This window comes from Biomphalaria glabrata, chromosome 12 (genome assembly GCF_947242115.1).
Source record: "Biomphalaria glabrata chromosome 12, xgBioGlab47.1, whole genome shotgun sequence".
NCBI lineage: Eukaryota > Metazoa > Mollusca > Gastropoda > Planorbidae > Biomphalaria > Biomphalaria glabrata.
In genome coordinates this window covers 7,349,480-7,365,886 of record NC_074722.1, presented here as the reverse complement: position 1 = coordinate 7,365,886, position 16,407 = coordinate 7,349,480, and the positions used below count along the sequence as shown (strand labels likewise).

The 16,407-nt window shown below is 37.0% G+C and overlaps 1 protein-coding gene across 1 annotated transcript in view; it reads right to left on the bottom strand.

Annotated features, from left to right (window-relative positions):
* Window positions 1–742: 742 nt before the first annotated feature.
* Window positions 743–16,407, bottom strand: part of LOC106067387 (rhodopsin, GQ-coupled-like) — a 140,366-nt gene continuing 124,701 nt past the window's right edge. Inside the window, exons 3-4 of the mRNA XM_056006190.1 lie at window positions 10,670–11,289; window positions 743–9,051 (exon numbers count right to left, since the gene is read on the bottom strand). Of these exons, the coding sequence (XP_055862165.1) occupies window positions 7,594–9,051; window positions 10,670–11,020 (1,809 nt within the window). The 5' untranslated portion in view covers window positions 11,021–11,289 and the 3' untranslated portion in view covers window positions 743–7,593. The remainder of the gene's footprint in view (window positions 9,052–10,669; window positions 11,290–16,407) is intronic.

The window sequence follows — 16,407 nt, the reverse complement described above, 5'->3', positions numbered from 1 at the left end:
TATTAAACAAAATAATTAATCACCAGTAATTAATTGACTAATAGGTTAATTTTTTTTTATTGATACATGTCTGATTTATGCCATTGAATAAATGTACAAACGTTTCAACTTGATCTGGGAATTGGTGTGAGAGAAATAACTTATCATTAGTCAGGTAGAGTGAGCTGTGTAAAAACAAACAACTTTTGGAACACATTCTTGTTTAGGTGTAGTTGTGAACACAAGGACTAATTATAAAGCTTAAACATTGTTTGAGGTTATCATATCTCCTATGCTTGTCTCCCTACTAGGGCTTTGAATATCTCCACCGACCATTTATTTTTGTCTGTCTGGGTTAAAAATTCAAATATAGCTCTTGGTAAAATGGTTACAATGTTTATTGGATGGATCAGTTGGCACTTGTTTCTGTTAGAACCTTGACATTTAGGAGCCCTCTAATTTATGGCTGACATCCATGGGTAGTCTGGACTTGTCAAAGCTAATTAGCTAATGGATTATGACTGACAAGTTTGTATTTTGTTTAATTGGATTGTCATCTGTTCTCCTTCCCTTTTTGTTTGTATGCCATAAAGATGATGGAATCTATACAGATCCAGAAACAAGTTAAGACTTTATATCTCATAAACCAGTTCAATGTAGAGAACTATCTCCATGGTGATACCAACACTAAGCAGTAGGCATACACACATATACAAATAACATACACTCATATACAAATTAAACAAAGAACTCAACCAAAAAAAAAGTAATATTGCTGGTATTATTAATTTTTTTATCACAAAAATGCACAACAGAAATGTTTTTTTGTTCAACTGTACAAACCTGCCATGGATATGGATTGAATTAACAGCAAACACCTGGCCAGAAGTTAGACATTGAAACAGACATGGGAAGCATAATGGGGAACATAATTCTCTCTCTCTCTCACTTTATATGTGTTTATATAAATGTGTGTGTGTGTGCCTTCCTTACCCCCCCTTTTTCCCTTTCCGAAGGTTAGTACATTTTTTAATGATGATTTTATCTTTAAAGTATTTATTCTATAGAGTTTGGTGGAAAATGGGTTGGGGGGGGGGGGTGGTAGAGCCAGGTAAATGACATTAAATATTTTCTTTCTTGGAATTCCTGTCACACCTGTGTCTGTGTAGCTTCATCCAATATTGCTTTCTTTCTTTATCTACTGGCTCTGACAGTGACTTAAGTTCCTGATTTGCTTATTTATCTTTTGTTTTTAGTTTTTCTTAGAACTCTCTTGAGGGGGAGAGAGATGTTATCAAATATTTATGCAAACATTCAGTCAACAAGTATGCATGCATCCATTCAATCAACAGAGAAAACCTCGTCATTAATATTCAACATAAATAATATGCATTAGAATCACAGAAAACATCCCCAGAACTTAAAATGTTTTAGAACTTTAGAAATCATGTGACCAGAATCTTTTTTTTTTAAACTTGCTTTCAATTTTTGTTCTTGTGGCCACCATGCCTATCACATACACATAACCGTACACCAGTAATTGATCAACATTTCATTAATTCATTACAATTAGTGGTTTCAAGTATAATGTGAACTAAAAATTGGGGGGGGAGGGGGAAAGAACCAGTTACAAGCATTTGTCTGGAGATAGTGACTGAACATTGGAAAATTTGATAACCATAAAGTCACTTCCAAACCTTAGGATGTACCACTATTGTTATAGAATATAGACTATACATGAGACATATGGAGCTCAAAACAAATTAGACATTTGTTAAAGACAACAAAATTAAAAACATATATAGTTATGATCATATTTCAAAATACATGGCTTCAAAGAATGCTTTATTTCAGTGTTTCCCAAACTGTGTTCTGTGGAACTCTAGTTATCCGCAAGGCCTGAATGGTTGTTCCACGAACTACTGGAATAATTAGCTAGTAGGCCACCACATTAATTAATCTCTCTAAAAAAATATGCAAAGTATTCCGTAATATAGTCAGAATGTGTGAAAAGTTCCGTTGAGGAAAATGTTTGGGAAAACTGCTTTATATGAAATGAACTTTGATTAACAAGGCTTGGCCAATGAAAACTAAAATCATTTGTATAAAATATCTTCATGAAAAACCAATTGTCACAGCCATCGAAGTAAAACAATTATGAGTTATCAAGATCAGTATCACATAGTTATATCTGTAGTCAGATTGAGTTATCTTAATGATCATGAATATGTTTGATTTTTGTTATCACAAGTTCAGGCCCTTAGTATCATTGGAACAAATACTGATACAAAAAGTAAAGACTGAACAGATATAGATTATCAGTTTATCAGGGTAAGAGGAAAACACTAAACCCTGAACAACACCTACAATGTTCACAAATAATCATCAACACCTACAATGTTCACAAATATTCATGTATTAACTTGTGAAGTAGAGACTTTTAAGTTTAAAGTTGTAAGTATCAGCAGAACCACTAGTTGGACATTTAGATTCTCTATATTCAGCCTCTCAGCAATATTTATTATGGTATCAATCACAAACATGATTTTAACATCATATCATTTTCTACAAGCAGTGCCAATTAAGACTTGAAAAGGCCCTTAGCTATTTGAGATTTGGGGCCTCTTATAAGTCCAGATATGTGGAGGCCCTATACTTTTCAAAACCTTAAACTCTTTCTCTCCGTAATTAATTTTCTCGTTTCGATAGTATTATTCATTTTGCTCATCATTTGTATTTCACTATCCTGTTATTATTAAACTTCAATAACTTTTTTCTTTGTTATCAGAAAATGTTGTATTTGGTATTGAATTATAGAATCCATGCTCTTTTTACACAACACAAATTAAAGTTTATAAATCCAAAATCAATTTAGTTTATTGTGGGTCAAATCAACGTTGGCATCGCCATTTAGGAGAGAAAGAGTTAATACAAACCCCCATATTAATACTAAAACTAATATCTCAAAGCATGCCATAGTTTAGAAGAAAGAAACAGAGTCCATTGAAACTAATTTACTTTCTTTTAAAAAAATTATTTAATATGCATGTTTTAGTTTGAAAAATGTATATTTTTCAGTATGACGAACTGTCATAAATCCTGAGCTGCATTATTATATTACAAGCAGCTAAATGCGGAAACTTCTTAACCATGACATTGAAACATAAGATTTAAAGTATTGTCACTAAAATGTGAAATATAAAAACATATTTGAAAACAAAACGTTAAAGTTTCTGACCAGTTGAAATTCTGACATTTTTTATACAAATATTTTATGGAAGCCCCTCTCTTGTGGAGTCTCTGGGGCAGTAGCTCTGCCTGGCCTCCCTTAACTAAGGCCCTGCCTGTAAGTCTTAAAATAAAATTATCAGGGAAAACGTTTTCATGCTGCTTCTACACTTTAGTATAGTCCACTTAGTTCCAGGTTAATACAGAATTTTGATAAAAGAATATTTGCTATCAGGGTTTCAAGATTGATACCCTAGTTTTCATTTAAGTAAAAAAAAGTAAAGTTCCCCTTTCAGATCTTGTGGTCTATAGGGCAGATGATGTAAAGATCTTCTGTTTTTGTGGCCTACGGTTAATGAGGGTGTCATGTGGCCAGCACAACAACCAACTGCCTTTACTTTTCCCCAACTAACGTCAGGTACCCATTAGAGCTGGTTGGACTCAGAGGCATCCGTAGATCCCAAAATTAAAAATCCCAGTCTTCACCAGGATTCAAACCCCAGTCCCTGGTTCGGAAACCAAGCGCTTTACCGCACAGCCACCACACCTGCTAGTTTTCATTAAGGAATTAAAATTTTTTTTTTAGTTTTCATTTAGGAATTTAAAAAAATTCTATGTTCTAATCTCCATTATGTCATCAAACAAAAAAAAAAGGGTGCAGGTCAAGTAACAAATTTTGATGTGATGTTAATATTCTTTTGATACTTTTGACATGATGTGTTTGTTATTGCTATAATACAACTCAATGAATGGAAAGAAACATTCTCAAATAATAAATGTGTACACAGTCAAAGGAAATGCAGACTTTGACCACATCTCATTCTTACCAATACACAAAGTGGCATATCAATGAAGGAGTAACTTGCTCTTTGAGAGCTAGACATTTAAATAAGATTGCACTATAAGTCCCTTTAAATATCACAGTCACAGAGTTTTATATTGCTCATTAATTATTACTATCAATTCTTTAAGAAAAAGTAATACAATCAATAAATTATGTCAAATTGGAAAAACATTGGATTGTAATTATTAAAAAAAAAATCATTTGATAGAAATAGTCACTTTCAATGCAATATTTTTCACTAATTTTCCTTTCTTCTAGAGTGTATTGCCTGGATACAGTGGTTCTAGAGTGTATTGCCAGGATACATTGGTTCTAGAGTGTATTGCCAGGACGCATTGGTTCTAGAGTGTATTGCCAGTATACATTGGTTCTAGAGTGTATTGCCAGGATACATTGGTTCTAGAGTGTATTGCCAGGATACATTGGTTCTAGAGTGTATTGGGAGGATACATTGGTTCTAGAGTGTATTGCCAGTATACATTGGTTCTAGAGTGTATTGCCAGGACGCATTGGTTCTAGAGTGTATTGCCAGGATGCATTGGTTCTAGAGTGTATTGCCAGGATGCATTGGTTCTAGAGTGTATTGCCAGGATGCATTGGTTCTAGAGTGTATTGCCAGGACGCATTGGTTCTAGAGTGTATTGCCAGGATACATTGGTTCTAGAGTGTATTGCCAGGATACATTGGTTCTAGAGTGTATTGCCAGTATACATTGGTTCTAGAGTGTATTGCCAGGATACATTGGTTCTAGAGTGTATTGCCAGGATACATTGGCTCTAGAGTGTATTGCCAGGATGCATTGGATCTAGAGTATATTGCCAGGATGCATTGGATCTAGAGTATATTGCCAGGTTACCTTGGTATCTCTGATAAAGCACATTGTAAGATATGAAGGCTAATTATCTTACTAAATAAATAATGACCTGTTACTAAATTGAGACCACAGTAATAACATTATATACAAATTTTGTTTTAGAAAAATAAAAATAGCTATAACTAATAAAGTATTGCAGTAGAATGTTTTTAGATTTGTGTGTCTGAAGAATTTTGGCCTTGAGAAACTCTTATAGGCTTTAAGTAAGTTATAGAAGTTAGACATTTGTATATTGCTTGGCTTTTTTTGAAGAAAAATGATCAATTATTTAATAAAATTAAAATTATAAAGGAAATTAACAAAAAAAAAAAACAAAATATACCATAAATAATACCAACAGGTATTGTTACATATAAATATAGCCTATATAATAGTCAGCATGTTGTTACATAGATCTATACTATTGCATTGACATAGTCTCAGTTGCTATAATAGACGATATTAATCCTAAGAAAGCCTCGCATCAATTGTCCTTTTATCTTTGTCAAATCTATAGCCTCGTTTTGAATTTATGTCGTCATAATAATGCGTTCACTAGCTGTCACCTAAAGTGCGTCTCTACAATTTGCTTTAGCAAGTTTTCCTATATGGATGTTTTGTATTCTAGTAAATAGTTGTTCACCCCAGCAACATCAATAAATTTTGATATATCTCAGTCCTAATGAAAGCATTGTTGTTTCCGCAAGGTTAAAAAAAAAAGTCTACAAAGACAAAAATGTAAATTCATTGTGACATACGGTACCCATAACATATTAGTTAGTCATTTGTGGCAATATATGGGTGTATGCAAGAATCACATGGTGCTAATTTTAGTTTTCCCTAAGAGCTGAGGCAGCCAGTTCCTGTTTGAATTTTGTTTGAATGAATTTTTGAAAAGAATCGGTTCTTTTGATTCTTCTAAATTGCGTGTGTGAAAGTATTATTATTATTATTACTCTTGGATTCTTGCTGCCATCTCCCCCCCCCCCTATATAACAACTACAATTAAGCTTGGCATTGTAATATTTATTGTTTACTTATTTATTATTTATTAATGTCAGGGGACAGGCTGAGTGGAATTTTGTTAGCGAATTATTGTGGCAGTTAATAATTTAGGCCTAACTTTCTCTGCCAACACAAGCAACCTCAGAGGCGTTATTTAAGCCTATCCAATGTTTGATCTGTTGTTTAAGGTTTAAGGACAAACAAACGCACAATTAAAAGAGACTAGTCCATTGAGCTTGCTTTTTTATTAACGGTACGTTTCATGAGGTTTAGAGGTTAGAGTTTAAATCAGTAGCGTCACTAGGGTCGGTGTCACCCGGTGCGGCCCGCACTAAGAAAAAATGCTGTTTAAAGCATAGAAGTCTTCTTTATACTTTATACTTCAATGAAGTGTTTGTTAGTGTCTCACTGCGAGAACAGGATAGTGTGAATGTAATATTTTATATCCAGCGTGCACCCTATAAGCATGGCTTAACATGCCCATTAGGGGCCTGCAATATTTTGATTAGGGTTATCCCCTTTGCCTTAATTGGTCTCTTCAGAGCTAGGTTTAAAAAGGACCGTTTTATGAATTTTAGGATTTGTGTATTAACCCATTAAACCCTCAAGTAAGTCTAGAGTACTCTAGAGTAACCAAGCTATCTACCAGCTCAGCCACTGATGTCAATAAAAATTACATTCATCTTTTGTAAAGGGTTTACACAACAACAACAACAAAACAAATATACAATGCAAATCAACAATTCTTCCATTCCCCACAGCAAAACTTACAAAAATATAGCTGACAATGAGCCATTATTTTTTTTTCCTTTTTTTAGGCGGAAGGGCTGGAAGGGGAGACAATTTATATATTTTTTAAAACAAGTAATAATAAATAAATGAGCAGAAGTGAAGAGTTCAAGAGTTCACTCGGGTCTCAAAAGTAAACCATCCATTGGTAAAAAATATAAACAGCATGATCATCAAGATATGTTTAGAATATTGATGTTCAAAATAAAAAAAAAAAATATTATAGTCTTAGTGAGCAAACTTTGGTGAGCTGGAATTGTTTTTTTTTTTTTTTTAAAGTTCATAATGAGATTTCGTAGTGGTCATAAATATATATCACCATAAATTCGATGCTAGTAGAAATCAAATAATCACTGATCCTGATTCATTGAAAGAGATCATTCAGCTAATTCGATATCTCGAGAGTCACGCGTGATTTGGTATCTCTGTAGGATAGTTCACTCTCCTTTAATCCCTCTCACACAAGCGAAAACAAAAACACTACTAAATGTTGCTATCGACCCCGTTGTATTCCACAAGACTTGTGTGTATTGAAGCTTAATGTATGATAATCTGAATAACATAGACGCTAATCCAGTAGGCTACATATAATCCTTTGTTGAAATTAAAACAGGTTGCATGCTATACGCATTTAATTGAAGCGATTTTCACGTCCTTTTTTTTAAAATTGGGAATGCTTCCGAAGAGTTGTTTAGAGTGCAAGATAAATCACGGCTCCTTCTAAAGTTGTAGGATATCTTTGCGAATCAGAAGTGGCAAATCAGAAAAATGCGTCATTGAGCCGAATCTGGAACTGGATTATCAGTAGACGAATAACAGCCCCTTGGAGAGACTGCATTGACACTATTGTTCCTGACAATAAGATCTTCAGATTACTACGCCAAAGAAAGTGACTTCAAGCGCACGACACACCGTCATCTGAGTCCACGTCGTAGTTGGAATCTTCGTTGACGTGAAAGATGGAGGACTCCTCTTGATCGTAGCGACATCTGGATTTTTTCATTTTTTCCTTGCCAGGTGTAAACTTTTTCTTAACCCTTGACTGCGCCAGCTTGGTGATATCATCTTTAAATTTGTACAGTCTGGACATTTCGTCTTTTCGGTTGTCCGGGCCGTTCTCTTTGGCAGAGGAGAAGGATTTCTTGGCGTGTGGCTCCCCATCATCGTGGTCAGCTCGGTCGTACTTGGACACTTCGTCCGCCTCCCAGTCCATTGCACTCATCTCTTTCATGATGTCCCGGCTGTAGTAGGACACCTCTTCCCGGGCGACCCGTGACATCCCGTCGGGATGAATGTACGAGACCTCATCTTTCTCCGAGAACGACACTTCCTTGACTTGCTTGCCCTCGTCCTTTAGGGAATTCCCGTTGTGTAACGCTAGCCCGTTGGAAAGCTGAGGAGAGCAGCCGTTGGCTTTTCTCAGCACGTTGAAAGAATGCGGCCGAGGAAAGCCGGTCGATGTCAGCTCTCCCGCGCCGTCTGCTGGCGGGTCGCCTTGGTAGGACAGCGTTCGCCGAAGGACGTACTGCTTGCCATCGGCACGAACCAAACACCTCATGGGCATTTTCATATTCGATGGTGATTTTCTGTTGAGCGATTTCACGCTGCCGCGGCGTTTGTCTTTGGCGCAGCAATGCTGAAACTTGCGGCGGGCGTACCTGTAGAACGAAGTCCTCAAGATTTGGTTACGTATACCGTAAATGGCGGCGTGAATGAAGGGGGCGGCCTGAAACAGGGTGGTCGCTATGGAAACGAAAAACGTGTTAGCCTTCACGGCGAAGATGACCTCGTAGATGATAATGATTGAATAGGGGAGATAAGTCAGGACGAAGGATCCGATGAGCTGGAGTATTGTGCCCATGGCTTTGGTCCCCCGAAGGGAGAGGGAGCTCTGCGTTGTGGGCGCGATGGGCGCCTGGATGACGCTGACCATTCTAAGCATGGTGGCGGCGATGCGGCTGCTCTGCGTGCGTGCGATGCGAAAAATGTGAGCGTAGCAGTAGATCATCAGGCAGAACGGGAAGATGAAGGAGAGACACAGCAGGACGCAAGTGTACCACCTGCCGTCTGTACTGGAGAACTTCACCCCGCAGATCGCCATGGGCTTATGCAGGGCGTACTCGTTCGCCCCGAACAGGGGCGGCAAGGAGAGCACAAGCCCGCAGCCCCAGAACACAGCGAAGCAGGGCAGCATCTTCTGGAGAGTGGCCGTGAGAGAGTGATGCAGTGGAGAGGCGATCGTTTGGTACTTGTCCCAGCTGAGGGCGGCTATCGTCCAGACAGAGACGCTGGTGAAGACACTTGTGACGTAGGCGTAGGCCTGGCACATAGGCGTGCCTCCTACCCACTCACCCTGGAGAAGATGAAACACAATAAAACAATTTGTTAAGACATTACAGGTGCACAGAGAATACTAGATAACAAAGCGAACCCAAGACGTTTTTGTCCTATAGTCAAAATTGGTTTTAGTCATTAAATAAAACAAATAACATTTTAAAAAAATATACTTCAATCATTTTGTGAACCCATTTGGGGGGGGGGGGGGTGAGAAAAGTTTTTTTTTTTTTTTAAAGTAATTTAAACAAAAAAAAGTTGTAGAGTCTGAATTCGAACTCAGGTTTCCAGCCTCCATGATTTTTAGTCGACACACTAGCCAATAAGCTATACAAGTACTTATAAAAAATAAAAATAGAAAGTTTTATATTTAGTTTCAAAATTTTTAGCCAACGACCTAATTCTCTACACAAGGCTCATCTCCCCTTAGCAGTACAGTCTCTATATAATTATAAAACATAAATTGGTCAATTTTCCATTGATACAGGTTTTGTCATCGACAATGAATAATTGTGTGCAAAGTTTCAATCCGAGAATGGGAAGTGAGAGAAAGAACGTGTACGAGATTTGTACCAGACAGACAGACAGACAGACAGAGAGAGAGTTGATATAAGCTTTGTAATTAAAATATAGGCCTACATTAGCTTAAATCAGGGGCTCTCAACCTGTGGATCGCGACCCATTTGGGGGTCGAATGACGATTTGCGAGGGGTCGCCTAAGACAATAGGAAAGTTGATATTTTCTGTGGGGGCTATTATTCACCGGAAGTTTGTTATATATATATATATATATTTGTGTGTGTGTCTCGAACGTGTCGTAACAAGCCTATTTGTTCTATAGCCGATGTATTTCAATTGCCGTAGGATTAAGAAAAGTATTCAGATTACATTATTATTACACAAATTATGAAACGATCGTCAAGTATCAATAAAATAAAAAGAAAGTGGGAATAACAAAGGTAGATCTAAGAACACGGACATTATAGCCAGGGGATACGAAGGACACTTTTAGTGAATGTAGCATCATTGAACGTATACGTGATTTTTAGTGGTAGTTACTTTTTATATTTTTTTAAATATAATTTTTATTCGAAAATATTTGTTGCAGACCACATCTTCGTTGTTGCAGACCACATCTTCCTTGTTGCAGACCACATCTTCCTTGTTGCAGACCACATCTTCGTTGTTGCAGAATACTTTTTCAACAACTGAAATTAATGTCCATCAAATGCGTCGTAACGCCATTGCGGGATGAAGCATTTCAAGGGGAGATGATCTAATCACGTCATGAATAAAATCTAGCATTAGCTAAATCACATTCACCTAAGCCAATGAACGAAAAAAAAAATATGGTTGGGGGTCGCCGCCTAGTGGAAAATTGAATCAAGGGGTCGCGGAGCTAAAAAAAAAAAGGTTGAGAACCGCTGGCTTTTAATGAAGAGAGACAGAAACAATACTCCATCTCTCTTTACCTCATATCAAGATGTGACAATCCACTTTTTTGTCTTTTTAACTCACCAGAGCTAAAGGCAACACTGTCTGATAGCAGAACTAGAACTTAGAGAAGAAAATGTAAGTCCCTAACATCCCATGCCACAAAGTGGCCCCCATTTAACTATGCTAAACAAAGAACTTACATGAAACATGCTAATGGCAGGATACAATGTGGTAAAGACAGAGGACAATAAGCCGACACCCCCAAGATGCACCAATAGGATATTCCGTACTGTCCTCAGTCGCCTGTTCGGGACGATCGCAATGATCATGAAGGTGTTGAAGCTCGCGCCGAGCACGCTGATGACAACGAGGCAAGCCCCTCTGACGTACTTGACCGAATCAGGCAGGATCTCCTCCTGGTCATCCGACAGACTTGCGTTTTTGAAGCGGCTGAAGGCCAGGGTCGAGTTGAGGTCAAAGGCCATGGTGAACTGGGCTTCCCTGTGAAGATGATGGAAAGGTGATACGGAAAGAATATTTTTAATCACCATGTGTATCCATCAGAAGTAACCAATCAGATGATGTTTAAGAAATATCGGTGCCGCTTTCTTTTAGACAATGATGTCAATTCCATTAGTATCATATTAATTTTGTTTCGAAGGTCAAGCTCAGTAGTCCTTGACAATTGTAGCAAAAATCTAAACATATCGATGAAAGGGATACAACTTGAACATTTTTTTATTCTAAGAAAACTACAAGAGTTGTCTCGCTTGACGTTCACATCTTTTCAATTCATTTTGTTCCGCATGTCAAAAATGACCTGTGGGAAAAAAAGACAAGAAAAAAAACATAAAGAATAATTCAATGGTACATTCATAGACTTATATATATTATATCTATACTTGACATGAAGATCCTTTAACACTAAATAAAATGTGCAAATGTTTTTAAAAGTTGAAACAAGGCGATGTTTTTTTAAGTAGTTATAAGAAAAAGAAAATTTTCAATTTTTCAATTCTAACTTATGTAGTATATAATTTAATTTTTAGATCTAGATCTAGTAATTGAACATCAAAAACTAAGATTACTCTCGTCTCATAATTATTATTTTGCAATTTTTAGATACATAATCTAGAAAGATCTAGGTAATCAATCTATTTAAATGTACTTAAAATCAACAGACATGAATTATTTCGATCTCGGATTATTGAAACATTATCTCAATGGAAACAAACAGGAAATGGCTGTGTTTCATATGTTTGAGTGAATATATAGTTCTGTGATTAATATCCATTCTAAAGAAAATCCGAGAAATGATTTTGCATTATTTCTAAACTTTGAAAACTAAAGATCATTACTTTTCTAAGACATAAAAGATTGATTGGGGCGACTTCCCTTACAGCTTGAAAAAGAGTTACGTACATAAAAAAATCTTTATACATAGGTCTGTGAATCGATCAATCACGGATAAGAATTTGTTTCCGATTTCCAGTACTGATAAAATATACATAAGTCTATGGGTACAGCGTTTTAATATCTAAGAATAATTTTATTTAGTGATTGTATTATTTTAACACTGTGAGAATTTAGTGTAAACAAGGGATAACTGTTTTAGAACTGTTAAGTCCATTAGATAAGATTGATCACAAGAAGTCGACATTCACCTCTCACACAAACAACCAGCACTTGATGACTTGGCTTTTATGTACTTCTTTGTATCCACAAATGACCTTGAAACACCTTGACTGACTATGTACAGAAAGAGTTTCTAAATGTTTCTAGTTTAGCTTAAATAAATAGGAGATGACCGCTTCGTCCAGATCTGATGTAGCTGTGGTTTAATGGGTGCACATTTTATTTCAGGATTTTAAATGTTTTGGAAAGACATCTTTCTTGAAAAAAGGTTCTTCAACAGATGGTAGCTGCTCTAGTGATATACGATGCTTTTTAAATTAGTCTATTTAGTCTATGTCTTTGTGCCAGTGAAATATTACCATACCAGCAGGGGATGAAAAGTTTAATTAGACAAGTAATTTTTGCTGTATACAAAAAAAGTTTAATTTTTGTTTATCAATTTTAAATCCTCCTAACTTCCTAAGATGGAAAAGTCTTTGATGTACGGGGGTATTCATTTAACAAATCGTCCTCCAATCTGATAGCTGTGCTTTAAATTAATGTCAGTTTGCTCTGTTGACTCCAGACGTATCGAACTGGTCTGAACGATCTAATACAATTTAATGTAATGAGTTTGGCAATGTCCCGCGGTTCTGACTGATGGCTGCTTTCAAAGAAGCGGCGATTGGATTCCACGCACAAATTGGTGAACGCATACAATGAAAATGTCCAAAATCGCAATAGTTTGATCCGCTTCTAAGTTCTACTCATCCAATTCCGTGTTTTTATTGAGCCCATCTTTCACTTGGAGCAGATAAGGAAAGAAATATTGAGCTATGGTTCTTAAAGAAACGATAACAACTGTAATATACTAGTTTAGAGAGTAGGTTAGTTTTGTTTAGTTTAGAGAGTAGGTAAGTTTTGTTTAGTTTAGAGAGTAGGTTAGTTTTGTTTAGTTTAGAGAGTAGGTAAGTTTTGTTTAGTTTAGATAGTAGGTTAGTTTTGTTAGAAAAATATAGTGTGTATAGTTTTAGCCTCGGTAAAAGTAGTGACGTAGAAAGACAGACTAATGACTCAGTAGACTTTAGCGAACAAGAGACCAACATGGCGTTATGTTAGAAGTAGGCTGTTTTGAATAGTAGTTGAATAGTGGTTAGAAATAGCGACGTTTTAGGAAGACCGGACGGATTTCCCAGTGGTTAATAAAGTATCATTTTATAGAACTGAATGTTGTTATCAACTATATCTATTTTGTAATGTTCTGTGGCTAATGTTGAGTAATAAATGATACATAGTCGAAGTCAGATTAGATTAGCCCATAACACAACCTACAATAATAAGTGTGTCTAATAACTTGATACTAGGCCTACTTGTGGACCCTAATAATATTCTTATTAGTAAGACACAAATAACAAGAAAGGGATTCAAGGCCAAAATATACAAAAAAAAAAAAATGTATAGCATGGGAACGAATTAACAGTTGTAGCCGGTGGTTAACTCTATTAACTTCATAATTGAAATGTTACTTACAGACTAACTAACTAAACATTAACGGAAAAAACAACAATATTGGATTAATTAACTGTTAAAAGTCAACCAATTGTGATGTTCATTACTCGATGTCAGAACACTTAGCAAAAACAATCATGTTCTAAAATTAGACAGTTTAATTAATTTGAATATCAGTAACAAAGTTATCTTCTCCTTTCCACAGCACTTTTGTATTATATGTTTTATGTTTTCCTTTATAGTCTTCATACCTAAGTTATATCTTCTCAGTGGCGAAGCTAGGATGGGGGGGGGGGGTGCTCCAAATTTGAAAATCACCACGAGCCCTCATTTGAGGTTCTACCCCCAAATGATTGTCCGAAATTTGTTTTAACATTAAATATTACGCCATTATCTCATGTCATGACGTTGAATGTCAAAATGCAGGAGCCCCTAAAGAGGTCAAGCCCCCGGGGCCCCCTAACCCTAGCTACGCCACTGTATCTACTGTAACACTGTTTGCACGAACGTTGGAGCTCAGATTGAAATGACTATCACGTCCATTTTCTAGAAACGTAAAGCACTATTATAATCAGTTCTCACCCTCACGCTCTTTGTGCTAAGTATGTAGAAACTTAAAGCACTATTATAATCAGTTCTCACCCTCACGCTCTTTGTGCTAAGTATGTAGAAACTTAAAGCACTATTATAGTCAGTTCTCACCCTCACGTTCTTTGTGCTAAGTTTGTAGAAACTTAAAGCACTATTATAGTCAGTTCTCTCCCTCACGTTCTTTGTGCTAAGTTTGTAGAAACTTAAAGCACTATTATAGTCAGTTCTCTCCCTCACGTTCTTTGTGTCAAGTATGTAGAAACTTAAAGCACTATTATAGTCAGTTCTCTCCCTCACGTTCTTTGTGTCAAGTATGTAGAAACTTAAAGCACTATTATAGTCAGTTCTCTCCCTCACGTTCTTTGTGCTAAGTTTGTAGAAACTTAAAGCACTATTATAGTCAGTTCTCTCCCTCACGCTCCTTGAGCTAAGTTTGTAGAAACTTAAAGCACTATTATAGTCAGTTCTCTCCCTCTCGCTCCTTGAGCTAAGTTTGTAGAAACTTAAAGCACTATTATAGTCAGTTCTCTCCCTCACGTTCCTTGTGCTAAGTTTGTAGAAATTTGGAGTCTGAGATCAGATTGGCTTCAGAACGGAATGTCTACATCTTTCATAAGCTTCAATGCACGTTGACTAACACTGTAGCAGGGCCGGCCTTAGGTACTTGGAGGCCCTAGGACAAGTGAATTTGATGGCCCCCAAATGAAAATGAAAAAAACAAAACATCGAAAAATAAAAATCAGGCATATGTATCTAAATGAAAATCAATCAATATGTTTTCGGCAAGTCCTTAATTGCTAATTAAGACTAGATCTTCCCAATTGTAGCCGATTGACTGATTGTCGTCTGCATCGCTTGAACCTGCATCTTCCGTGGCCGTGAACATTGCTGACGATCGTATGCCTATCCGATTTCTTGACCACTTCTTTTAAATCTATCCGCTTTTCGTTTGTTTTTTGGTGCACCAGACTCGGAATACGTCTACACATTTTCACTAAAAGATCTAAAATTGCTGGTCTAACAGGTAAATTTAAACCTTTGTTAATAAACCTTGAGTAAGGGTTTACACTTAGATCTAATCTAGCAGACAGAGAGCAATAGATCTTTACTAGGTTTGAGATCTGATCCAAGTTTAGTTTTTTTTTGTTTTTTTTTAATCACATGTTTTCTACGCCAGGCCCTCACTTATCAGAGGCCCTAGGCAGTTGCGCTGACTGTAGTCCACACGCCACCCTCAGGTCTTGAAGCTGGGGGATACTCGAGCCACATAGACGTCACTTCCTGCAGATGACAATGGGAACGAAAGTTTGGCCGGAACCGGAAATAATATGCACCTTAGGGGGCAGCGTTACGATATGCGCTGCGCTATTATCGATAATCAATTGCTCCGGCCTGTTGGGCCCTCACCACAGGCGGCGGTGCCTGACACCATTGGGCTAGATTGTATTCTTCCCTGGATCTCAACCATTTCTCCCTCCCCCATCTCGTATAACGTTATGCCTTTTTGGTCTGCCTACCAAAACAACGGACCCTTTAGGGCCGCCAATGAGGTTGTGTCATTCGATGTACATTTGCTTTTAGTCTTCCTTGTTCACTCTTCCTCTTTATATTTCCTCTTACTCACTCTCTCTCTCTCTCCTCTTCCCCTCGTATTGTCTGGACCTAAAAGTTGACGAGTTGCGCAGTCGAGCTATCAAGGACTGACAACTCCGAGTTGCCCTTAGCTTTTTATTTTGTTCTCTCTCACGTGATGGTGTCCCTTGGTATCTCACTATTGATTATTGCCTGATGACAGTTGGAGTGGCATTTCACCTTTCACCGTGCATGTCACACTATTCACCCCCCCCCCCTTTTTTTTTTTCTCACCACTTTGTTCATAACAAACACTCACTAGAGTACAAAACTCTCCACACCAAACGGTTTCAAATTTAAAGCTTGACATGTTGACATTAAACGTCTCGAGTTAAGGTTTAAACCACTGGACATTCATAGTAGAAGTGTCGTGTGTTAGGTGCTACCGAATTGTTATCGCAATATTCCTGGATTCGAACCTTCCCCGTCGATGTCTGTCGCCCTATCTTCATTTAAGAGACAACGTCTGCAAGTACTGACATGGCGGGAAAAGATTTAGGTCAACTTTTGGACCAAGGAAATCATTTTTGCTGTAAGCTGACAAGGATTTAAAGTAACCAAACACATGTATCAAGAAATTACATAATTATCA